The 26,549-nt window shown below is 38.9% G+C and overlaps 2 protein-coding genes across 2 annotated transcripts in view; one reads left to right on the top strand and one right to left on the bottom strand.

Moving 5' to 3' along the window:
• Nucleotides 1-1,820: 1,820 nt before the first annotated feature.
• SNU13 (small nuclear ribonucleoprotein 13) lies at nt 1,821-4,641 on the bottom strand. Its single transcript, XM_060777137.2, has 3 exons — nt 4,532-4,641; nt 3,200-3,320; nt 1,821-2,219 (listed from the first exon to the last, which is right to left on the bottom strand). The coding sequence occupies exons 1-3, from the start codon at nt 4,532-4,534 to the stop codon at nt 1,957-1,959; spliced, it is 387 nt and encodes a 128-aa protein (XP_060633120.1). The 5' UTR covers nt 4,535-4,641; the 3' UTR covers nt 1,821-1,956.
• A 15,306-nt stretch (nt 4,642-19,947) lies between these two features.
• MEI1 (meiotic double-stranded break formation protein 1) overlaps nt 19,948-26,549 on the top strand; it is a 52,568-nt gene continuing 45,966 nt past the window's right edge. Inside the window, exons 1-3 of the mRNA XM_067468504.1 lie at nt 19,948-20,146; nt 21,287-21,414; nt 21,869-21,983. Coding sequence (XP_067324605.1) covers nt 19,948-20,146; nt 21,287-21,414; nt 21,869-21,983 — 442 coding nt within the window. The remainder of the gene's footprint in view (nt 20,147-21,286; nt 21,415-21,868; nt 21,984-26,549) is intronic.

The following is a 26,549-nucleotide window of genomic DNA, read 5'->3' as shown; positions in this document are numbered from 1 at the left end:
GCAAGCAGGGGCCAAAGTTACATCCATTGGAACTGTATCAATAACAGCATGCAAACAGGAATGGATCTGGGTGACTTTATCTGCAGGGTGCTGTGCAAATTCTTCACCGCAAGCAGCTGAATCGACAACGATGTTTCCTTGAGGACCAGTATGTAACAGCCCTCTGACCACTTAAAACAGGTCAGCTGAATATGTATGCTTACACAAATAACCATGAAAGTGAGAATCAAATGACCTTTGTTTTTAGCTTAATATAGTGGCTTTCAGCCTTTTTCTTCATGTGGACAACTGAGTGGTACTCAAAACCTTTTGTTTGTGGACTTCCCTATAAGCAACTTGGTTTGAACATACTGCTATTTTTATAATTTATGTTCACTATTTTTATAATTTATGTTGGTTGCTTCTGTTATGGAATTAGAAGGTATGTGTTCCACCACATTAAACACACTGGATAACTTTGAGCCAATGACACTCATCCTCATCTACTTCTCTGGGATTATGGCAATAGAAGACCCATATTTCCCACATTTAAGCTCAGTGAAGAAAAGTTGGGATATAAATGTGACAAATGTCAATAGGGAGGCCTGACTGTAATTGTTGTAACTAGGATAAGTGATTACTTATCCTAGTAACAGTATTAATGTCTTTCCAGCAAATGCTGCCATCTACTTCAACATCCCAGAGTTTAAACCTTGATGCTGTAGAATCCTGCAGGAATATTGAAGGGCAGGAGCAATGACAGAAAAAGCTGCACGAGGGCATGATGAGGGAGATGACTTGCTCTATTTCATGTAAGCCACTGAATCAAGGTACTAGATAGCAACATAGCTTTTCCATCAACGTGGAAAAGCTGTGTTCCTTAAGGACAGAAATGCTCCATATGGGTTCATTCTGTCTTGCATTCACTAATCCATTTTCTTCATGAGGGTTAACAATGATAAATCCAGTTTTTCACATTGGCACATTCTTTGTTAGGGGAGATGCAGGATGGATAAATGCATTAGGCTATGGAAAGCACTCACTTTGTATATGTATCCAGGCCATACCAAGATGGACAAAATGTATTTATTTCCTTCTTGCTGGATAATGGGAATGCAATCAGATGAGTAGTAACACTAATTTTAAAAACTACAAAATCAGCTTTTATCATCTCCCAATAATTTTGGCCTAATTTTAGATATGTTTTAATGAGATTTTAAGGATTTAATGTGTTTGTAATTATGTACATAGTCCTATATTTGGTTCACTTGAATTGTTTTGTTATTTATTGAGTTGTTTTTGATTTGTTTATATATTATTGTTGGCATTGAACATTTGCCACTGTGTATTTTGTTGTGAGCTGCCCTGAGTCCCCTTGGGGAGCTACATTCATTCAAATATATATTTGAAATAATAAAGCTTTGTGCTCCAATTCAGCAAGTATTTTAACCACTTACGTTACAGATAATTTACAACTTATCAATTGTAATTCATTTTAAAAGTTAAAGAACTGTCTTTGGCCACAAAAGTTGTAAAACTGCCATTTATTTCTTACAATACTCTTATCAAGGGTAAACACTGGTCTTTTCCATATTTGTTCATAAAAGCAGAGGATATAATAAAAATATCTTCAGAGGGCCATCATGTCAGCCATAAAAATATGCTTTCTATTTATTAGAACTCAAAGTAGTTAATGAGCAACTGATCTCCAAATAAAATTTCTCAATTGACAAAAAGGACAATTAACCTAATTTAATCCCACTAGACATACCTTCACAGAGATGATTTTAAATTGCCTGAGCATTCTTTTGTTAAAAAACTAAGAAACAGTATGACTGAGCAACAGAGATGGAAAATATTTATTTATTTGCTAAACAATAAAAAACTAAAAAGCACTGTACAAATAGCAAGATTTGGATAGAATGGTGAAACAAACATTTCAAATTATTTTTGTTTCATATGACTGGCCCAAGAGATCTAGACCAAAAGTCTTTCAATGGCTTGTTGTACAGACTGTATTTGGGGCTTCAGCTGTGAACCTTCTTTGATAGTAATGGAGCAAGCGATGACAGGCCGAGAAACACCACATGCCCGTCCCAGGGCTTGTCTGGAGCGTACAAACACATAGGGCACGTTTTTGTCTTCGCAAAGTAGTGGGAGGTGAAGGATGATCTCAAGGGGTTCAGCATCTGCAGCCATTACAATGAATTCAGAAATTCCTCTGTTCAAGGTTTTAGTGGCTGTGAGAAAAAAGAAACTGCAATTACTATTAGCTTCCTTAAACTGCTGGGTTATATCCAATAAAGACAAATTAGCTGATAGGTTCGACATCAAATTAGTAAGCCTGTACAAATCTTGCCACAAAAACCTTGTGATAAGTTTGCCTTATGGTTTGCCATAAACTGGAAAAACCTAAAGGCACACAACAAAAACAAAATCAGACAACCATACAGTTGAGAGGAAGTACTCAATATTTTATCCACAGGCATCAATACAAAAATGTTAGACATTACAAAAGAGCTTTCCAAATATTTCATGCTGATGACACACATTTTGGAAATTTCGCAACATGGTAATTCAGTTTTACTAGCAAAACTGTAAGTCAAACTAACCTCTTATAATAATAACTTTTATTTATGATCCACCTCTCCTGATGTAAGAGGTATGATCACAGACATAAACTGTAATAACGAAATGTATGGGGACACAACATATGAAGATCTTTCATTTATATATTTAAAAGTATCTTATTTGTAAAGATAACACGTGGAGCCCGCAGAGGTGGAACGGTTTAAACCACTGAGCTGCTGAATTTGGTGCTCAAAGATTGATGGTTTGAACCCGGGGAGTGGGGTGAGCTCCTGTTGTTAGCCCCAACTTCTGCCAACTTAGCAGTTTGAAAACATGCAAATATGAGATCAATAGGTACAGCTCCAGTGGGAAGGTAACGTGCTCCATGCAGTCATGCCAGCCACATGACCTTGGAGGTGTCTATGGACAATGCCTGCTCTTCGACTTATAAATGGAGATGAGCACCAGAGTCTGACACAACTAGACTTTAGATTTTTAACTAAACATTAGATTTTGTCATTTCTCGTTACATCTGCATGACATACTGCCACACTGTAGCCGACACGGTAATATGACATGACTCAGTTTGGAAAGCTCTGTACTATAAGTATGTGAAATGTTCTGGAACAAACGAATAACCAAATCTCACCTTCATTAGCACCTCTGCGTAACTGTTTGTAGTTACAGGATTGCTGCACAAGATCTAGGAGAGTCTTGGTGAGTTGAGCGTCTGCAAGTGGATAAGCCTTCGGATTTACTTCTGCCTCGTTCTGCAGAAAGGAAGAGGAAATTCAGCCATAGGAAAGTGAACAGTCTTTAAGTCTGCAACCATGGGAATCTGCTTCGCATCCAACTGTGTAAGGTCTATAGCAGGGGTCCTCAAACTTTTTAAACAGAGGGCCAGGTCCCAGTCCCTCAAACTGTTGGAGGGCCGGATTATAATTTGAAAAAAGCATGAATGAATTCCTATGCACACTGCACATATCTTATTTGTCATGCAAAAAACACTTTAAAACAATACAATAATTAAAATTAAGAACAATTTTAACAAAAATAAACTTATTAGTATTTCAGTGGGAAGTGTGAGCCTGCTTTTGGGTGATGAGATGGGATTGTTGTTGCTGTGTGCTTTCAAGTCATTTCAGGCTTAGGTTGGCCCTGAGTGAGGGCCAGGTAAATGACCTTGGAGGGCCGCATTCGGCCCTCGGGCCTTAGTTTGAGGACCCCTGGTCTATAGCTTTCACTGTAATGCTGGCACCTCACCAAACTACAACTCCCAGGATCCCATAGCACCGAGCTATAGCAGTTAAGAGTGGGGTCAGACTGCATTAATTTCACAGTGCAGATGTAGCCCTGATCCCGGAGAAAAGGCGAGATTCAGTGCTTTAGTACTTTTTATTTATTGCCTCAGAAGCTAATTGAGAATACAATTAATAACTTTGGAGCCATAACTTACAGCTTTAGCACTGAAACATAGCGTTGGAAGAGACCTCATGGGCCATCTGGTCTAACACCCTGCCAAGAAGCAGGAAAACTGCATTCAAAGCACCCCCGACAGATGGCCATTCAGCCTCTGTTTAAAAGCTTCCAAAGAAGGAGCCTCCACCACACTCCGGGGCAGAGAGTTCCACTGCTGAACAGCTCTCACAGTCAGGAAGTTCTTCCTCATGTTGAGGTGGAATCTCCTTTCCTGTAGTTTGAACTACAAGAAAGTCCAACATTTTTATCCTGTACGTGGATAATAAAGCTTAATACTATCTGCGTGCACTTTTGAGATGGAAAGGAAATACTGATTTCTGAAATTACATCAAAGTAGCATTAAACCAGGCCCGTTCCAGTGCTGCACAGGCCACGTGAGGACACTCTTTTCGGCTCAGCACGTGGTGGAGCCCGCACTTCACTGGAGCCGAAAGCGAGAGCCTCGTGAGGGGGAAAAGGAAGCGAATGGGATAGCGCTCTCAATAGACTCCGCTCCACTCACCATGTTGCCCCGATCCGTTCAGCCCGGGAGTTTCACGGAGGAAATAAATGCGGAACGCAAGGAAAACGCACTGCCGGAAGTGACGTCTGAAGGAAGGGGCCAGGCTATGTCAGCACACGCCTCCCCTGGCTTTTCTTGGCAAGGTCTCTCCACAGCGACCCCTAGCGGCGGGATGCTTGAAATGGCAAGTGGGAAGAAAGGAGCGAGGAAGGGCTTTTGCCTAGGCTAAGTGGGCTGGTCCATGAGGTCGCGAAGAGTCGGAGACGACTGAACGAATGAACAACAAACAAGTGCGCATGCGTGCTTCCTCGCTAAGACCAGCGCATGCGCACAAGCAATGCCGCCAAATTTGACGCCTTCTCTCTCTCTCTCTCTCTCTGAGGAGAAGGCGTTATTGGTCAAAATGGCGGCGGGTGCTGCTCCCTCAGCGGAGCCTTTGGTTTGCGCGCGGTTTCACCTTCGTCACGACTCCCGTTGGTTGGTGGCGCTCTCGCCTTCGCCGCCGCTGTGCTTGGCCTGCGCCCTGGAGACGCTGAGAGAGGGCGGCGTCTCGGTGCGTGTCCTTGAGGGCTCCCTGTCGTCGCCTCAGGCCGCACTCCCTGCCTCTCCGCCTTCTTCCCTCGGCCCGAGTGTGAGGCGCCGAGGAGCGTGTTCGTGGGCCCTCCTCAAACTGGTTTTTCAAAGCTAGTAGATATCATGAGGAGACATCATGAGGACATCATGAGGAGACAGGAAAGCCTAGAGAAAACAATTATGTTGGGGAAAGTGGAAGGCAAAAGGAAGAGGGGCCGACCAAGGGCAACATGGATGGATGGCATCCTTGAAGTGACTGGACTGACCTTGAAGGAGCTGGGGGTGGTGACGGCCGACAGGGAACTCTGGCGTGGGCTGGTCCATGAGGTCACGAAGAGTCAGGAGACAACTGAACGAATGAACAACAACAGATATCAGAGCAGAGAGGAGGACAGTCGCCAGAGTTAGAAATGCCTCCATGGACCTCTTCCAGTGCAAGGCCCTGTCGCAGTATTGTAGCTAAAATACCAGGAAATTTGGTGAAAGCAGCTACAGTAGACTAAGGGCCCTGCCACACAGTCCTATATCCCAGAATATCAAGGCAGAAAATCCCACAATATCTGCTCGAACTGGGTTATCTGTGTCCACACTCAGATAATGTGGGATTTTCTGCCTTGATATTCTGGGATATTGGACTGTGTGGAAGGGCCCCCAGTTAACTGTCTCCCAGAGGGATTGGTTTGTTGTTTATTCGTTCAGTCGCTTCCGACTCTTCATAACCTCATGGACCAGCCCACGCTAGAGCTCCCTGTCGGCTGCAGAATCATAGAGTTGGAAGAGACCTCATGGGCCATCCAGTCCAACTCCCTGCCAAGAAGCAGGAATATTGCATTCAAAGCACCCCTGACAGGTGGCCATCCAGCCTCTGCTTAAAAGCTTCTAAAGAGCCTCCACCACACTCCGGGGCAGAGAGTTCCACTGCTGAACGGCTCTCACAGTCAGGAAGTTCTTCCTCAAGTTCAGATGGAATCTCCTTTCTTGTAGTTTGAAGCCATTGTTCCATGTCTTAGTCTCCAGGGAAGCAGAAAACAAGCTTGCTCCCTCCTCCCTGGATTTGTTTGTTTGTTTGTTTGTTTTGTCGTATCAGGAGTAACTCCTGCCCAGGGGATGCCTGGATGATTTGATGTTTTGTATCATCCTTCTGGGAGGCTTCTCTCATGTCCCCGCATGAGGAGCTGGAGCTGATAGAGGGAGCTCATCCGCCTCTCCCCAGATTTGAACCTGTGACTTGTCGGTTTTCAGTCCTGCCGGCACAGGGGTTTAACCCACTGCGCTACCGGGGGCTCCTCCCTGTGACTTCCTCTCACATATTTATACATAGCTATCATATCTCCTCTCAGCCTTCTCTTCTTCAGGCTAAACATGCCCAGCTCCTTAAGCCGCTCCTCATAGGGCTTGTTCTCCAGACCCTTGATCATTTTAGTCACCCTCCTCTGGACACATTCCAGCTTGTCAACATCTCTCTTCAATTGTGGTGCCCAGAATTGGACACAATATTCCAGATGTGGTCTAACCAAGGCGAAATAGAGGGGTAGCATGACTTCCCTAGATCTAGACGCTATGCTCCTGTTGATGCAGGCCAAAATCCCATTGGCTTCTTTCGCCGCCACATCACATTGTTGGCTCATGTTTAACTTGTTGTCCACGAGGACTCCAAGATCTTTTTCACTCGTACAGCTCTCAAGCCAGGCATTGTACCTCATTTTGTATCTTTGCATTTCGTTTTTCCTGCCAAAGTGGAGTATCTTGCATTTGTCCCTGTTGAACTTCATTTTATTAGTTTTGGCCCATCTCTCTAATCTGTCAAGATCGTTTTGAAAACTGCCCCTGTTCTCTAGATCATTGGCTATCCCTCCCAATTTGGTGTCGTCTGCAAACTTGATGATTATGCTTTCTAACCCTTCATCTAAGTCATCTAAGCCATCACCACCTCAGCTCCTTCAAGATTAAGCCAGTCATTTCAAGGATGCCATCCATCCATGTTGCCCTTGGTCGACCCCTCTTCCTTTTTCCTTCCATTTTCCTCAGCATAATTGTCTTCTCTAAGCTTTCTCATTATGTGGCCAAAGTACTTCATCTTTGCCTCTAATATCCTTCCCTCCAATGAGTAGTCAAGAGGGATTGGTAGATGCGGATAATTTCTGGTCACTTGAGACTTACAATTACATATAGGCTTAACTAATACTCTTTGAGAAATCAGTGCTCCAGAGAAGAAGTTACTGTATATACCCAAGTATAAGCTGATCTGAATATAAGCCAAGGCACCTAATTTTACCAGAGAAACTGGGAAAACATATTGACTCGAGTATAAGCCGAGGGTGGGAAATGCAGCAGCTACTGGTCAATTTCAAAATAAAATAGATACCAATACAATTACATTAATTGAGGCATCAGTAGATTAAATGTTTTTGAGTAGTTACATAAGACGGTCATTGAAGATAAGGCTGTCCAACTCTGATTCAACCATTATTCTAACCTCCAATGTAAGTGTGCTTACATATCCTTCCAATAATAATAAAGAGAGTAAAATAATAAATGTAATAATAATAGTAATAATAATAATAGATTAAAATAAATGTAATAATAGCAGTAATAATAAAGTAAAATAATAAATGTAATAATAGAGTAAAATAATAAAGTTAAATTATTAATGTGATTTAATGTTTTAAATGTATGTAATTATTATATTTTATTATGTATTTTATGAGTACGTTGAGGCATTGAATTGTTACTGGCTGGAAGCCGCCCTGAGTCCCCCCCCCCCGGGGGGGGGGGTTTGAGAAGGACAGGGTACAAATATCTGAAATAATATAAATTATAAATGTAACAATAATAAATAGAGTAAAATAATAAATGTAATAATAATAACAACAACAGAGTAAAATAATAAATAATCTTGCCTTGAGTATAAGCCGGGGGGGGGGGGGGGGGGTTCAGCCTAAAAACAGGGCTGAAAAACTAGGCTTATACTTGAGTATATATAGAACTATTCAAGGATAACAGTACATCTCCTTCTATACTATGCCCCAGACATGGGCAAACTTGGGCCCTACAGGTGTTTTGGACTTCAACTCCCTAACAGTAGGCTGTTAGGAATTGTGGAAGTTGAAGTCCAAAACACCTGGAGGACTACAGTTTGCCCATGCCTGGATGCTCCATACTATAGAATCATGGAGTTGGAAGAGATTTTGTGGGCCATCCAGTCCAACTCGCTGCTGGGAATCAGGAATATTGCATTCAAAGCACCCCCAACAGATTGCCATTCAGCCTCTATTTAAAAGCCTCCAAAGAAGGAGCCTTCACCACAGTCCAGGGGCAGAGAGTTCCACTGCTGAACAGCTCTCACACTCAGGAAGTTCTTCCTCATGTTCAGGTGGGATCTGCTTTCCTGTAGTTTGAAGCCATTGTTCTGTGACCTTGTCTCCAGGGCAGCAGAAAACAATCTTGCTCCCTCCTCATTATTATATATGGCCATCATGTCTCCTCAACCTTCTCTTCTGTAGGCTATACATGCCCAGCTCTTTAAACCACTCCTCATAGGGCTTGTTCTCCGGATCCTTGATCATTTTAGTTGTCCTCTGGACACATTTCAACCTGTCAACATCTCCCTTCAATTGCGGTGCTCAGAATTGGACATAGTATTCCAGGTGTGGTCTGTCCATATACTTATACTTACCATAAACTCTATTGATGTCATATTAAAAATATGCTTGATGACTACAATACCCCATACTGTACTTACCATAAACTCTATTGACTTCATATTATAATTGGCCTAACTACTACTACTACTACTACTACTAATTAATTTATATCCTGCCCCCTCTCCCCGCGGGGACTCGGACTGGCTTACAGTAGGTACACAATATAAATAAAAGTAGGCACATAACAATACAGAAGAATTGTTAAAGACAAATCATAATACATAGGAAAGAATAAAAGATCACTCATAATTATAAAACCATACCCTATACCTGGGGTCGTCAAACTAAGGCCTGAGGACCGGATATGGCCCTCCAAGGCAATTTACCCGGCCGTCGCTCAGGGTCAACCTAAGTCTGAAACTACTTGAAAGCACACAACAACAACAACAACAACAACAATATTATCTCATCAGCCAAAAGCAGACCCACACTTCCCATTGAAATTCTAATAAGTTTATATTTCTTTAAATTGTTCATTTAATTATTGTATTGTTTTTAGGTGTTTTTTTGCACTACAAATAAGATATGTGCAGTTTGCATAGAAATTCATTCTATTTTTCTTTCAAATTATAATCTGGCCCTCCAACAGTTTGTGGGACTGTGACCTGACCCTCTGTTTAAAAGGTTTGAGAACCCCTGCCCTATACTATACTTGCTATAAATTATGTACAGGCAGTCTGTAAGTTACAAACATCTAATCTACAATCGACTTATAGTTAAGAACAAGGGTGAGACAACCGGAAGTGACAGAAATCTACCTCTCGGAAGGGAAATTCACTCCTGGAAGGAAAGGTTCCTCCACTGAGACTTTATCACCAATCCTTGTTTCCACAACAAACTAGATTTTTCAACATCCGATTATCATAAGGATAGAAAGAGGTGAAATCTTCTGAACAGAGACATAGACAGTAAAACATCACATGGGTGTTAACCATTCCCTATGCTATCCAAAGCTAAAATATACATATTTTGGCTTGAGTTACATTTAAAAATTGCACCTGTTCCAATTTACATACAAATTCAATTTAAGAAAAGACTGGATTATATGGCGGTGTAGATGCAGGGTCCTTCCATACAGCCATATAATCCAGAATATCAAGGCATATAATCCACAATGTCTGTTTGAACTGGGTTATCTTGAGTCCACACTGCCATATAATCCAGTTCAATGTCGATTTTATACAGCTCGAGGCCCCTTCTACACCAACCTATAAAATCCACACTATCTGCTTTGGATTATCTGCATCTACACTGCCATATAATCTAGTTCAAAGCAGATAATGTGGATTTTATAGGGCAGTGTAAAAGGGGCCTTAGATAATCCAGTTTAAAGTGGATAATGTGGATTATCTGCTTTGATAATCTGGATTATATGGCAGTGTAGAAGGGGTCTTAGTTAACCAGCATTCATGGGGATTGGTAGATGCTAGATAAATGTAGTTTCTGGTTGCTTGAGAGTTACTATTAAACATATGCCGAACTAATGCTATATCCCATACTGTACCATAAACTGTCGTAATTTAATATTGAAATGGAGACATATTAAGACAAATAAACATAAATTTACATTTCAACTAAAAACTGATTAAAATTTTTATTTAAAGTATTTTTTGCCTGTTGTCCGAGTTCCAGTTAATTGAGAGCCTACTGTATATTGTGATACAGTACTGTACATGTAAACTGGGTTTATGGAAAACATTTTGGAGATCATAGCCGGCCTTTCTGAATCCACAGATCCAACCATTCACAGCTTGAAAACATTTTTTTAATCTCAAAAGCAAGCCTAGATTTTGCCATTTTATATAATAGACAGCATTTTATTATGACATTGTATATAATGATGCTTTGAGCAGTTTTATGTGCCTTCAAATAATTTCTTCCTTATGGCAATCCTAAAGTAAATCTAAAGATTTCTCAGCAAGATTACTTCAGAGAGACTTTTCCAATGACTTCTGAAGCTGAGAGACAGAGATTTGCCCAAGATCGCCCATGGCCAAAATGGCATGTAGATGTTGGCCTCAATGCTGGTCCAACACTTAAACACCATGCTAGCTCTTATTTTCATAATTAATGGTTTCAATTTTCCTTCTCAAACCTTTAGCAAGTACGCAAGAAGTATGTGCTCTCCTGCCTTCAAGAAGCTCTGTTTCAGCATTCAACACTGGTTATACCATTGTTTGCTCAAGATGAAAGAGTGTGTGCTCATTTCTTAGCAACTTTGTTTGGTAAGGGACAATCATACAAACTGAATTTCACGGATTTAGAGGCAATGAATATTATCCTGTCTGAATATATTTTCATTCTGCAGTGTCAGTTTGGTGTAATTGATGAGTTTATACATTACGAGGGCTAAATTAAAGTGTTTGAATACATCGTTAAAATTATGTGCAAACATTAACAGATGTCCAGTTGCATGAACACAAATAATTAGTATTCGTAACCTTGTTACATCCTTTTTGCATTAGCATGGGAGTTTGAGCCTGGGAAAAGATAAAGAGGCTGAGAATGATCTAAGAGAATGCATTTTCCCATTACTAAAAAAATGCATTTGCATTTTGAATTTGTTTGCTTCTGCTGATATAACCCTCATGTGTCTTCTAGTTTCTGAAGTATGGCAACCCTAAGGTGAACCTATCACAAGGTTTTCTTGGCACAATTTGTTCAGAGGAGTTTGGTTTAGCCTTCCTAAGACTGAGGGCCCTTCCACACAGCCCCATATCCCAGAATATCAAGGCAGAAAATCCCACAATATCTGCTTTGTATTGGGTTATCTGAGTCCACACTCAGATAATGTGGGCTTTTCTGCCTTGAGATTCTGGGATAGTATATGACTGTGTGGAAGGGCCCGTAGTTCAAAGCAGATATTGTGGGGTTTTCTGCCTTGATATTCTGGGATATAGAGTTATGTTGAAGGGCCCTGAAAGAATGTGACTTGCCCAGGGTTGCTCAGTGGGGATTTGAATCCTAGTCTCCAGAGTCATAGTCAAATGGTCAAGCCACTAAATTAAAGTGTAGTAGGCTGATTTTTTTTTACTGTGACTCGGCCCTTCCACACAGCCATATATCCCAGAATATCAAGGCAGAAAATCCCACAATATCTGCTTTGAACTAGGTTATCTGAATGCACACTGCTATATATTCCAGTTCAAAGGACATTGCACCTTAGACTAGGCAATTCCTTGGATAGCTAGTCCCAGTTAGGACACATGCATACGCATGCACACACACACACACAAATCTGTCCTTAAGCACTTTACTGCTGTTATATTCTAACCTTTACTGATCAATTTTCTTATCCTTAATGCTGCTTTAATGAGTAAGTACATGCACCTTACTCATTAGCTCTATTCTCTATTGTGGCACCAGACCGTCCACCCACGATGAGACACTGAATTTACCATTGGTTGTTGGTTCCTGACATTTGGTTTTATATATATTATTTAATTATGTTGTTGTTTTCATTCTGTTATATTACTTCTGTTATTATTTTGTTGATGTGATTTTAATGTGTTGTTTTAACTGTACTATTGAGCCTGGCCCCATTTAAGCCACCCCGAGTCCCTTCGGGGAGATGGAGGCAGGGTATTAAAATAAAATAATAATAATAATAATAATAATAATAAAGCAGATAATGTGGGATTTTATTCAGCTGTGTGGAAGAGGCCTTAGAGTTTGCATATTGTGGTCCCAAATTTAATGGGCTCCTGGCAATTGTTATCTGGAAGAAGAAAAGCTAAATATAGACAGTCCCTGAGTTACAAACATATGACTTACATACAACTCATAGTTAAGAATGGGGGTGAGACAACAGAAAGTGAGAGAAATCTAACCCTGGGAAAAAAATCACTCCTGGAAGGGTTACCATGGGGAAAAGGTGTCTCCACTGAAGCTTTATCATCAATCCTTGTTTCCAGAACAAGCCATTTTTTTCAAAATCCAGATCTTACAGGGACAGAAGGTGGCAAGAAGTATTCTGAAAAGAGGCACAGACAACAAACAAAAACCACAGGGATGTTAACTCTTCTCTATGTTATCCAAAGCTAGCCAGCTTTCTTCCTTCCTTCTTTCCTTTCTTTCTTTCTTTCTTTCTTTCTTTCTTTCTTTCTTTCTTTCTTTCTTTCTTTCTTTCGGACTGCCTGTACCTCAAGTGTAAGTCCCATGAGTGAGTGGATTGTTCCTCTGGATCCACAGAATGAGAGTTGTGGTATGCCTTGGAATGATTTCCAATTTATGGTGAGACTAAGGTGATCTCGTCATTTAGCAAGGCTTTATTGCCAGGTTTTGTTAATAAGACTTTTTCTTTTGTTTTCCTCTAAAACTGATAGACTAACTTGTCCAAGATCACTCAGTGGGTTTCCATGGCTGAACAGGATTTGAACTCTTTTCACCATAGTCATAGTCCAGTGCTTAAACCAGTACGGCATTCTGGGGAAGGAAGGGGGGGAGCAATTTATTCCCTCCAGAAAAAAACAGGTTTTAATCTATTTATTTTAGATGAGTTATATAGGTCTGTCAGGTCAGGAGTTTATAATTAAATTGGATGGTGTCTTAAAAGTCACAATGTAAGAACTTGGACTCTTGTCTCATTGGTTGGCATGCATGAAATAACCCACAAATGAGTGGATTGCTCCTCTTTCCCATTTATGGGAAATACTATCTTCTCAATCAGCCAATTTAAGGGGTGCTGTAAGATTATTAATGTATTCGAATGCTTGAAGTGATATATGTCCCGCTTTTATGTGCATTTATTATACATTGATGACACCAAATCCTTACATCTTTTGAAATGGCTTTGTTTTCGAGAACAGCAACATTGTAGTGACTGTTGTTTTCCAAAACATGAGTCTCTTATCTGTGAAATTATTTTACAGAGCTCTTACAAACTATGGAAAACAGTAGTGCTCTGGATTTATCCATTGAAGGTAAGTGCAAGGTGAAATCCTTGAATTTATTTTAGTGAGTGGGCAATCAATTATGTATTTCGTGGTTAAATTTGCAGTAACTTGTATTTAGTGGAGCAAGTTCCATTAAGAGCAAGATGAACCCTTCAGATATTGTTGAACAGCAGTTCTGGGGTGTAGTTGATCTGGCCCTGGGGACTTGAACGCTCTTAATGATCAACTACATCCCAGAGTATTGAAGGAACTAGCGGAAGTCATTTCTGAACCATTGGCAACCATCTTTGAGAGTTCTTGGAGAACGGGAGAAGTTCCAGCAGATTGGAGGAGGGCCAATGTGGTCCCAATCTTCAAGAAGGGAAAAAAGGATGACCCAAACAACTACCGTCCGGTCAGCCTCACGTCGATACCGGGCAAGATTCTGGAAAAGATTGTTAAGGAAGCGGTCTGCAAACACTTAGAAACAAATGCAGTCATCGCTAATAGTCAACATGGATTTATCAAAAACAAGTCATGCCAGACTAATCTGATCTCTTTCTTCGATAGAGCTACAAGCTGGGTAGATGCGGGGAATGCCGTGGATGTAGCGTACCTGGATTTCAGTAAGGCCTTCGACAAGGTCCCCCATGACCTTCTGGCAAGGAAACTAGTCCAATGTGGGCTAGGCAAAACTACGGTGAGGTGGATCTGTAATTGGTTAAGTGGACGAACACAGAGAGTGCTCACTAATGCTTCCTCTTCATCTTGGAAAGAAGTGACAAGTGGAGTGCCGCAGGGTTCCGTCCTGGGCCCGGTCCTGTTCAACATCTTTATTAATGACTTAAATGAAGGGCTAGAAGGCATGATCATCAAGTTTGCAGATGACACCAAATTGGGAGGGATAGCCAATAGTCCAGAGGACAGGAGCAGAATTCAAAACGATCTTGACAGATTAGAGAGATGGGCCAAAACTAACAAAATGAAGTTCAACAGTGACAAATGCAAGATACTCCACTTTGGCAGAAAAAATGAAATGCAAAGATACAGAATAGGTGACGCCTGGCTCGAGAGCAGTACGTGTGAAAAAGATCTTGGAGTCCTCGTGGACAACAAGTTAAACGTGAGCCAACAATGTGATGTGGCGGCAAAAAAAGCCAATGGGATTTTGGCCTGCATCAATAGGAGCATAGTGTCTAGATCTAAGGAAGTAATGCTACCCCTCTATTCTGCTTTGGTTAGACCACATCTGGAATATTGTGTCCAATTCTGGGCACCACAATTCAAGAGAGATATTGACAAGCTGGAATGTGTCCAGAGGAGGGCGACAAATGATCAAGGGTCTGGAGAACAAGCCCTATGAGGAGCGGCTTAGGGAACTGGGCATGTTTAGCCTGAAGAAGAGAAGGCTGAGAGGAGATATGATAGCCATGTATAAATATGTGAGAGGAAGCCACAGGGAGGAGGGAGCAAGCTTGTTTTCTGCTTCCTTGGAGACTAGGACGCGGAACAATGGCTTCAAACTACAAGAGAGGAGATTCCATCTGAAGATTAGGAAGAACTTCCTGACTGTGAGAGCCGTTCAGCAGTGAAACTCTCTGCCCCGGAGTGTGGTGGAGGCTCCTTCTTTGGAAGCTTTTAAGCAGAGGCTGGATGGCCATTTGTCAGGGGTGATTTGAATGCAATATTCCTGCTTCTTGGCAGGAGGTTGGACTGGATGGCCCATGAGGTCTCTTCCAACTCTTTGATTCTATGATTTTATGATTCTTGTATTTGTATTTAGCCCACATTTAGCAAGGCTAACAGGCTGATGGGAGCTACAGTATTTGAAGGGGCAGATCACAGGTTGCTCCTCTTTGAATTAAACAGTGGGCTAAATACAAATCTAGCCCCAACTAGGGTGGACCCTTTGAAATGAGCGGAGTTTGTTAGTCACCACTTACCTAAGAGCAAGCAAAATAAATTCAGCTTTGTGAACTGCGCTGTACACTACTCCCTACAAGACAAAAGTAGCCACAGGTTTGCTATTCTTAAAACATGTATAGGCGCAAAACAAGTGCAAATCTAAAACTGTGTAAAGGCATCCTAAGTCTATTGTCGAAGGCTTTCATGGCTGGAATCACTAGGTTCTTGTGGGTTTTTTCGGGCTATAGAGCCATGTTCTAGAGGCATTTCTCCTGACGTTTCGCCTGCATCTATGGCAAGCATCCTCAGAGGTAGTGAGGTCTGTTGGAATTAGGATAATGGGTTATATATCTGTGGAATGGCTGGGGTGGGGCAAGGAGCAGTTAGGTGTGAACCCATTGTCCTAATTCCAACAGACCTCACTACCTCTGAGGATGCTTGCCATAGATGCAGGCGAAACGTCAGGAGAAATGCCTCTAGAACATGGCTCTATAGCCCGAAAAAACCCACAACATCCTAAGTCTGTTAGTCTTTCCTTCCCATTCTGTGTTGCATTCTTCAAATGATTCAACATTGGAATAATATCTACACAATTTATTGCACAATTATATTGCCTTCCATGTAGCCCTCCCTCCAATGTGGTTTTCTGCAGTTGTGTGGGATTATCTCCATCTGCCTTTTCAAATACTTCTCTGATTTTTAATATCGGGAAGACATTTTGTAGATTGATAGGAGATTGGATGTTAAGTCATTTCACAGGTCTGTGCTCAAGATGATAGGAAGAACTGAAAAGAGTACAACCATTTTTTGAAACTGAGCTATGTGAAAATTCCATTAATACAGTGGTATCTAATGCAAACTTAAATAAATGAAAATTGAATTATTCAAGAAACATGTGAAATCCTCTGGATTTCTTACCAAGAAATTGATTTGCCAGCATCATATCAGCCATCTGCACTCTTCTTAACCAAATCAAACAGTACTCACTGTGGTTTTCCATGAGCTTATTTTTTAGTGGAACAGATGGAATAAGATCATTAGGAAATGATTATGAGCCAAAAAACAAAAAAAACAAAACAAATCTCAGTTGGTACTGAAAAAGTAAAACAGGTATTACAAGAGCACCAGAATATTTAATATATGGTTTCTGGATGCCAGTTTTAAAAATATTTCCTGCTCCAGTACATGGAGAGCTTATAATAGGTGACAAATCATCCAGGCACATCTGGGGAAAAGCACTTTTGCCTTGATCAAAGTGTTGAAAGATGATTCTGGGAGAGATTTGTTGACAGCATAATTCATAGCTGTGTTTCTGATTTAACCAAGTAGATTTTTAAAATTCCTTGCTTCATCTCCCCCTCCCTCCATCTATATTATATGAAATATGATATATTGTAGTTAAGCTAATATGTATAAATATGTATAAAATTATGTCTAATCTTTGTAAGGAGAACAGAAAGAATACATATGCCTTTTGATACAATGGCTGCATCTGCTTCCTTACTTCCACATAAAAGCTTGCAGTTAAGAATTAGAAGTATTACAATTCTGGGGATGAGTGTGTCAAGTCTCTATATAATAATGCCAGCTGTAATTATGATTAAGCATACTGAAGTATATGAAAAATGTATGAAGAATTAAGTCACTCCAGGAGAAAGGCAGCATATAAATAAAATACCTATTTTTTCCATATGCTCAGTGTTGGTGCTATTGGTAGTAGAACTGAAGTTGGATCGCTACTTGCACTATTTACTAGATGAATGCCAGAAAAAGGTAAGTAACTTATTCCCAACTCCTTCCTATGTACTCTCACTTAAAGCTGAGGAATCTGGGATGTAATGTGGAATTAAGATAAGAAGGTGGAAGAGTATTTTTTACACCATTTCCAAATTATTGTTTGTACTTTACCAGAGGGTTCTTTTCTGTGAGGCTATTTCTATCTTAGTGGTAATGTGGTATAACTGAAATCAACTAAAAGGTTCAGTTCAGTTTTTCTTCTCAGACTCTTCTGTATTGTCACAAACTGGTAAATAGTACAGAGCATAAAATGGGCGATAAAATATTTAAGTGACATTAAGATACAGTTTTTATAAGTTGACACAAATATAGTACGAGTTTCCATGTATAATGGATTTGCTCAGTGGTTATGGTATTTTAGAGAAAGGTACTTCAAGAAATACGTGAGATCACAATTTTAAATATATAACAGTCCCCAGATCTTGCCTTCTGCAATATTTTCTCAGACTCAATTATCCATACACAACATAAATGCATCATTTTTCTTGCCGTTAGCAACCAGACAAGTTATAGTACACCAGTAGAAAGCTGGCAACTCAGTGGACATATTTGCATGAAATGTGAAGATATGGGACATAGTCCTTACAAAGAAATTAATACAGATAATACCTTTGACAACACTACAGAGTTTGAAATTTAGGAAAATAAATAGACATGTACGATTTTATGGAAACTTGGTTTATTTTCATCTGTTAGATGAATAAAAGCAAGAACAAGATCCAGCTTCTCATAAGCAAATTTGGAATAATACATTTGGCCTTGAATAATGTCACTGACTGCTTTATAACATTTTCCCCCAGCAATGACACTTCGTTTTATTTTATGTTACTTTTTTGTCTGAGATTTGTTCTATATGTAAAATGTTTTTGTACGTAGTAAATCCGTATTGTGATCAAGAAAGTTGCATTAACTATATTCATATGTGAATGGGCAGTTTCATAACATATTTAGTAGCACAGAAGCAGAAAATATAACAGGAAACCCAGTTTAGAGGTTCAGGGAAACAAAGAACCAAGTGTGATTTTTTTCAAATGTCAGTCTCCTTAATTATTTGCTTCTCATTAAAATATTTACTATTGATGATTTGCTTTTTCACCCCACCTTCCTCCTAGTTATTCAAGATAACCACCGTAAGAGGGAGTTTACCCATATTTATTCTTCTTGGAAAGTTGGCAGATGCCATTCCAAGTTTTGCTGATGTATTGGTGATTGAACACAGTAAGTATTAAAAGTGAATTATGACTGTACAGTGATGATATTAAGAACTCCTCTGAAATGAGATACAACTCTTTTTCATGATGAATCTCAGTAATATTGTATCAGGAAACAAGGTAGCTAAAACAAACAATTGAAGTTGCATTCTTGGAAACTGTTCAAAAGATCAACTGCACTTTTCTTTGTAATAATTTTTTGTGATTCTAACTGGAGAAATAATTATTTAAATTTCAAGTAAAAACAAGTTAAAAAACTAATTTACCAATAGTCTCTTTTTGTAACATTGATAATTTATTTAGCAATTTAGAAGATACTTTTAAGTTTGCCTGTGTGAGAAAAAAATAACCTGCAAATAAGCTGTACACTATACAGTATATGGAAGCAGAGGTTCTTGTAAGTATATAGAAGCAGAGGTTTTTGTAAGAAAAAATCACTGGATTGTTTAGCTTTTGAATACAAAAAGTTGCAATTTTATTTGTGTATTTATTTCATATCAAAAGCATTGCATAAATTAATATAAAACTGATAAAAATAATAGGAGCACAAGCGGTTAAATATCTTTTGACCAAAAACAGGAAATAGCGACCTCATTGTCTGTAGCCTCAAACAATTCTTCTGTACATGAGGCAGGACATTGCAGACAAGCATACAAACGCGGAGTTATCTGTTCTGCTCCACAGTTGCACAAGGTGGAGGATTCTTTTGAGTAGTGCCATTTTGCCAGATTGTCTTTTGATCTGCCCACTCCACTTCTGAGTCTGTTCAGGGACTTCCAAGTTCCCCATTCTTAGTTTGCCCCTGGAGGCAGACCCTCGTGGGGCGCCATCTAATTGGAATTTCCTGGCTTAGCTGCCCAGAGGGATACTCTTGCTGTTGCTGGGTGAACGTTAAGAGGAGTGGTGGTTCTCATGAAGCTTTTTCTTAATTTGAGTCTACTGGGAGGAGGCTGATAGCCATGCAGTGGATGGCTTTCACAGTGTTCAATCTTATTTCTCTCACAGTTAGCTGCAACTTCCCGTCGTATATCAGGGGTGGCAGTGCCAGCTAGCTTGTAGAGTTTATCAACAGGTTTAGGTTTGAGACATCCTGTGATTATTCTGTAGCAGCAGTGAACATGATGTAACCCCTCAATTAAAAACAATGTCTTTGTTTTCTTTGCCATACAGACTAAGTTAATTGTTTGTCAGAATACTTGCTCAATGTTGAAAACTGATATACTTTCTGAGGAGATTGGCATTCTTGGGGAAAGAGTGTATGTGGTTTGAAATGCAAGGTGGTGTGACAGTCTCTTTTGCTCTCACACTGCCACATCTTTTAAAAATGTTTTCTTACTCTTTCTGCATGTAACATGATGGAACATCTGGTGACTGGTTTGACATACCCCGGTGAGGACATAAAAGCTTCTGTATGTTATCTTTATGGCAAGCTGTATTCTGCTCCCAGTGCTGCAGAGAGGCTTTGTATACACTTCACAGAGAGGCTATGTGACCTTTTTCTGGCTACTCTAAAGAATGCGCAGACTAGGGAACTGCAGCTTAATTGTATAGGTAAGAGTCCCCTCGAGATGGAAAAAGTATCTAGTATTTTGTTCTTGTACAAACCAGTTTTATTTTTGAGCTCCATTTGACATTTTCCTCATCCCAAAATATTTCCTGGGTGCTCCTGGCATTCCCAAGACTTTTAATTCACACTGCTCAGATAATTTTTGAAATTAACCCAGTATGTTTTTAAATGAAGTATTTCTATACTTTCTTGTGTGTTTCTGTTGTATTGGAAGCAGTAAAGATGACTGCCACGAAGCAAAACAGCTGTTGTTTCCAGGACACAGATTAGAAAGATTTAGTAAAGGAAAGAGGAATGTTAACATTTAAACAAATTCACTGTAATGCTCAACCAGCACAAACCATTTTAGAACTTTAACAGGTGAATTATAATAAAAGAGATTTAGTGGAAATTGATAAAACCAGTTTCTGAACTATTCCGTGAGACTGAATTTGATATCTGATAGGTGGAAAAGAAACAATATTTAAATAAAAAGGCTGGGTGCAATCCCGTGAAAATGTAGACATTTGAAAGCCTCAACATTCTTTGTTGTAAATGCAAAGTTTGGTGGGGAGGGAGTTAGTTGCAGAGTCTCTGACAATTAGTTGGTTAAGAGCTAGTGTAAATGTGAAAGCATGAGGTGTGAGATAAAAAAAAATGAATTTGCTGGATTACCTTTGGAATGCCCATCTCCTTGTCAAACTCCCCACCAGCATCTGCAAAATCGTCTATAATATGGAAATAATAGCAGTGATTAGGTTCTTGTAGGCTTTTTCGGGCTATAGGGCCATGTTCCAGAGGCATTTCTCCTGACGTTTCGCCTGCATCTATGGCAAGCATCCTCAGAGGCAGTGAGGTGATTGATGTTGCAAAGTTTTGGTAAGGACCATTACTATGGAGCTCATAAAGAGACATCTCAGAACCTAATGTTATATTCCTTTATTAAATGCTTCATAATCTCTTTTTAGTTATAGTTCCTCCTCGAAAGAACCTCCTCAAAGACTGAGTAAATACAGTCAGGTGTCTCCTGGGCAACGTTCTTGTAAACAGCTAATCTTTCTAACCCAAAATAATTGCTTTACAAAATTTTATGCAATGCTTTTGACACAAAATAAATAAATCCCCTTTCCTGTCCTTTGTTGCAGGTTTGTTAAGACAGCTGCTGAAGTATGATAACTGTGTTTCTGTCATTATGAGTTACTCAAGGAAAGGAGCAGATTCTACAAGTCCTGAGTTGTTTGAAGACCATCCATTACCTCTAATGCTCAAGAAGGTAACTTCTATCAAAAATTATCTTTTCTCTTAATATGTGCTGGATAAAAGCCCATATTAGTTATTAGTTTTGAGCTCAGCTGGTTCTCGGTATACTACTTTATTTATTTATTTAACTTTGTTGTATCTCTTGAAAAATGTACTTTTTGCAGAAAAATAAATTTTAAAATCTATTGTGATTAAAATGTATTATGGAAAGAGTAGGTGAAAAAGCCTCATGGTGCATGGGATCACTTTTATGATACATTGGATAAGAATATATTTCTTAAGATTAATCAAAACACAGCACATACAGTTATTTCATTTATAATATTTATTGATATTTTCAGTCTTGAAATAACAATGCCTCCATTTTGAACTCTGTGATGTTTATTTTAATTTTAAATTATGTGTGTATATGTCTGATTCTTAATTAACTCAATGTAGTAACTTACTGTAATTATTTTTCTCCATAGTTACTATTGTCAAGAGATGAGATATTACAGATAGCAAGTGCTCAGTGTATATCTGCTGTATTGGTACACTCTCCAGCAAAATATGCTTCTGCTTTTATTCATGCAGATATTCCAGGTAATGAAGATAAATAGATTATGCTGTTTGTCATAGATTACTGTGAGTTATCATGAAATCTTATTTCAAAGCCATATTTGGAATAACTGTGGCAATAATCTTTAATTCATTATACAATAAAAATTTAATCAACTTCAAATATTAAGGAAAAGAGAATAAGACCTTATCACATTTGGATATACTTCTTTTCAGAGACTCTTTGACTGCATTTTCGAATGGGTCCTATCACATAACATTTGTCCAATTCCTTCACTAAAAGTTGGAATTCCATTGCAAAACACTGCAGAAATGGCACATGGGATTTTTTTTTATTTAATATGGTTCTGTTGTGCTGTTTTTACATGTAATCATAAAATCAGAATGCATTCCATCAGCTAAAATATTGCAAGAACAGAAGTTCGAGACTTTTATGCTATGTCACTGCATAATATTAGGAGGAAAAAAATTAAAAACTAGGGAGGCATTTGAATGGATTGGAAGGAGCCAGCCTTCCGTAGTATGATGAGTCAAACTACAGTATTTTCAAAATGTAAGAATAGGGTGTGATTGGGGGTCAGTTTGCATCCTGTCTGAATACAGTATGCACCCAGTCCTAAAAAATATGGGATGCTGTCATGATTTGTACTTTTGTAGGCCGAAGCCTAGAAGTCAGTAAGCCGGCCTCCATGTTGGTTAATACAGTGAGGCAGACATCTTAGGAGAGGCAAGGTCAGCAGAGGGGAGGAGCTTAGCTATCCCAGGATTGGCTAGGACAGATGGGAGGAGCTGGAGCTGTGAGTGTAAAAAAGGCAGGCAGTTTCTGACAGAGAGGGAGATTGGATTTTGATCTGAAGGGTAGTGGGTGGATTTCGAGTGAGCTGAAGTTTTCCTGAGGGAGAGTGTTTGAAGGCAGGTGTGGCTATAGAGAGTGGCCTGGAGGGTCGATAGCCACCTGTGAACTGGGTGTGGGTGTTAACACACAAGTTGTTTTTACTCTCTAAGGGACAGGGTATTCTAGGGAAGCTAGATACGCTGAGGGGACAGACAGGATTGGTTTGTCAGAGGGAATTTGCTCACGTTGAAGAAAAGATACCCAGTTGGGGAGTCCAGCAAGCTTGTTAGGACCCAGAAACCGTTTGAGAAGATTGTGCTGTGATAACCAAATATGTTTGTGTAACTCAAAGAAGAATTTAGTTGTTTGTTCTGGTATATAAATAAACTTTGTTCTAGTTCAACTTTCAATAGAGCCTCCACCTTGATTCATTCCATTAGATCTGTTCCAGTAAATTCTAACATCCTTTTACCTCAGACATTTTAAAGGGAGTTAAAGGAAGGGCTGGGGAACAACAAGCTTTACCTCAGGCCTAACATCAAGATAATTTTCTCAAATCCATTTGAGTGGTGGCAGTAATTCTACCAATGCACATTCACGTTTCCTCAACACACATCGAGCTTTGTGACAGGATTGTGTTGATGTCCAATTGGAGCCTTAGTAAATAAAATCCTTTACTCTGATCCTTCAAATTGGGGCAATATAACAGCTGAAGGAACGTGTGGGTGTGTGTGCCAGGGAATATATTAGTTAAGTATTATTCCCCTGAGTCCTTGGCTACATTACATTGGTGGCAGCGGTGGGATGGAAAAGGAAGGTTCCCCCCAGTCACACATGCGTTAAGGGACCCCTCGTTCCTTAACTCACATTACAGATGCATACTGATATAAACAGAGTTTATCCCAATGTGATAAGATCCACAGTTAGCAACCTAGGTAGAGTCATTCACTCACTTAAACATAACCTGTGATTCAAAATTACCACAAAGATTGAGGCTCATATTCCAAACTAATAACCTCATTTCTTGCAGTTGTCAAAGTATTCAAAATATAGTCAGAATTGACCCAAAATACCAAAACAAAATTATCACCTACTTGTAATACCTTCATAACTGCAACTATATCAGTAAATGTTAGTTTAGTTGTGAGGTGGGTACATGAAGGAGCAGTTCTGTAATTAGACCACCAAACACTAAGCTATATTCCTGCCAAATGGGTTGCTTTAATTGATCTTGGCCTGTGAAAGCTAGGCCTTGCAGTGGTGAGGATGAGCTGTTCCTGCTAAAACTGAATGTCTAGGATGTTAAACGTTTCTAGTGCAGTGAAGGTTTTGATAATATTTCCTGGACTTTTATAGAAGAACTACTACTGATGATAGAATGTGGCGAAATTTTTAGAAATAGTATTAAGGCAATTTATTCAAAATAAACTGCAAGAATACTTATAAACAAAGACTTTACACCACAAATAGAAATTCATAAAGGAGTAAGGCAAGGATGTTGTCTTTTCCCGCTACTTTTTATTTTAGCAGTGGAAGTGCCAGCAAAACAGATCAGAGCATGTACTGACTTGGAAGGTTTAAAAATAAACTTATAAAATAAGACTTTATGCAGATGATATAGTGATTCTGACCCAAAATCAAGCAAATAATATTCCAAAAGCATTAGAAATAATAATGGAATTTGGAAAAGTGGTGGGCCTATCTGTAAACAGACAAAACAAAGATTCTGACATATAAGATGAGCAAAAAGATTTAAGAGACCCTGATGCAAAAGGTAAAAATAGAAAAAACAAAGAAAATAAAACATCTGGGAAGCCATTTGACAAACAATAATTTGGATGCATTTTAAAAGAATTATGAAAAAGTATGGAAAGAAATACAAAAAAAATGACTTACAAAGATAGAATAAATTAGATTTGTACCTATGGAGAAAAATATCAACAATCAAAATGAATGTAATGCCTAAAATGTTGTATTTATTTCAAACAATACCAATTGTGTCGAAAGAAGCACTATTCAAAGACTGGAATAAATAATTGACAAAATTTATTTGGAAAAATAAAAAAAACCCTAGAATTAAAATGAAAAATTTACAAGACGCAAAGGATAGAGGTAGATTGGTACCAAATATGGGATTATATTATAATGCAACAGCCTGGATATGGATTAAAGAATGGATTTCTCAGAAAAATGAAAGACACAATAGAAGGACCAGATCTAAAATACAGATGGCTTGCATAATTTATGATAAAACAAAAACAGATCCCAACTTCAGAAAACACAAGATAAGAAAACTAAGCATTAGCAATACAAAAGAGTCCTTTATAACAACATACCGGATTGAACAAAACTATAAGAAGCTTTTTCACAATTAAGAACACCCAGAAGGAATTTTTTATCTGACAAACAACTACTTGAAAAAGGAACATTACAAAAACTAAAAACTTTACAAGAGTTATAAGAAGAATACCCAATAATGACATTGTTCCACGAAAGTCAACTTCAGCAGAGACTCTCCTCAGACAAAAAAAAAAGGCATACAACAATCGGAGAATGAATGGAATTTATTACTACAAACAGAAAACAAACAAATTGGGAAAATATATCAATAACTTCTGAAGGAATATACCAGGTGCAACTGGTGGGGATGAGAGATAGGGCCTTCTTGGTGATGGCCCCTCAGCTATGGAACTCCCTCCCCAGGGAAATTAGATCAACTCCCTCCCTCCTGACCTTCAGGAAGAAAGTGTGGACATGGTTGTGGGACCAAGCCTTTGGACAATGATTCCTAGTGCAATAGTAATCTCTCAGTGCAATAATGAATAATGCAATTTTAAGTAATTGTCTTACGTTTGATATGTTATAATTATGTGATTTTAAAGTATATGTTCTTTTATTCTATATATGTATTCATGGCATTGAATTGTGCCTTTATTGTGAACCACCCCGAGTCCCCTTCGGGATGAGAAGGGTGGGATATAAATGCAGTAAATAAATAAATAAATGACCTCATGGTCCAATGGGAAAAAAACATGGGGTGAGCAATACATTTAGAAGAATGGGAGGAACTTTGGAATAAAAGATTATAATTTACAATTTCTTTTTCTCTGATAAAGAAAATATTTACAAAATGATCTACAGATGGTACATAACTGCAGAAAATGCTCAAAGACAAATTAAAAATTGAATTTATGCTGGAAATGTAAACAAATGACTGGAACTTTTTATCATATATGGTAGACTTGCCCAAAGGCTAAAAGCCTTCCGTATAAGAGTGCATAGTGATAATGACAACATTATAAAAACAAAGTACCATAACACTGAAACCAGGAACGTTTTTATTGAGACATTTACACAAGCAAATACCGAAACACCAGGAAAGAATTTGATAATGATTATAATAAATAATTACATGTATATTACTAATCTACCAACAAAAGAAATTAACTTTAAGATCTGTATATAGTTGAGTGTCATCAAGGGTAGAAAAAATAGAGTTTGAATTAGTTAATGGATAAAATAAGGAGAAGGAATACTATGCAGAATTGGAAAAAAAAGAAAAGGGACAATATAAAAAGAAAAAAAATCAGCTCAGATCCTGATGGATAATTTGTTATTCTTGTTAGAAAAGATATCATAGTTGGAACTTCTTTTTCTTTTACTTCACTTCCCCCTATACTGAATAATATGTACAGTATAACGATACTTCCCCCCCCCCCTTTATATCTTCGACGATTTATTATTTATTATTTATT

The sequence above is a fragment of the Anolis sagrei genome, chromosome 5, assembly GCF_037176765.1.
Source record: "Anolis sagrei isolate rAnoSag1 chromosome 5, rAnoSag1.mat, whole genome shotgun sequence".
Classification (NCBI taxonomy): Eukaryota; Metazoa; Chordata; class Lepidosauria; order Squamata; family Dactyloidae; genus Anolis; species Anolis sagrei.
Note: the sequence above shows the minus strand (reverse complement) of the source record. Positions and strands in the feature narration are given on the sequence as shown.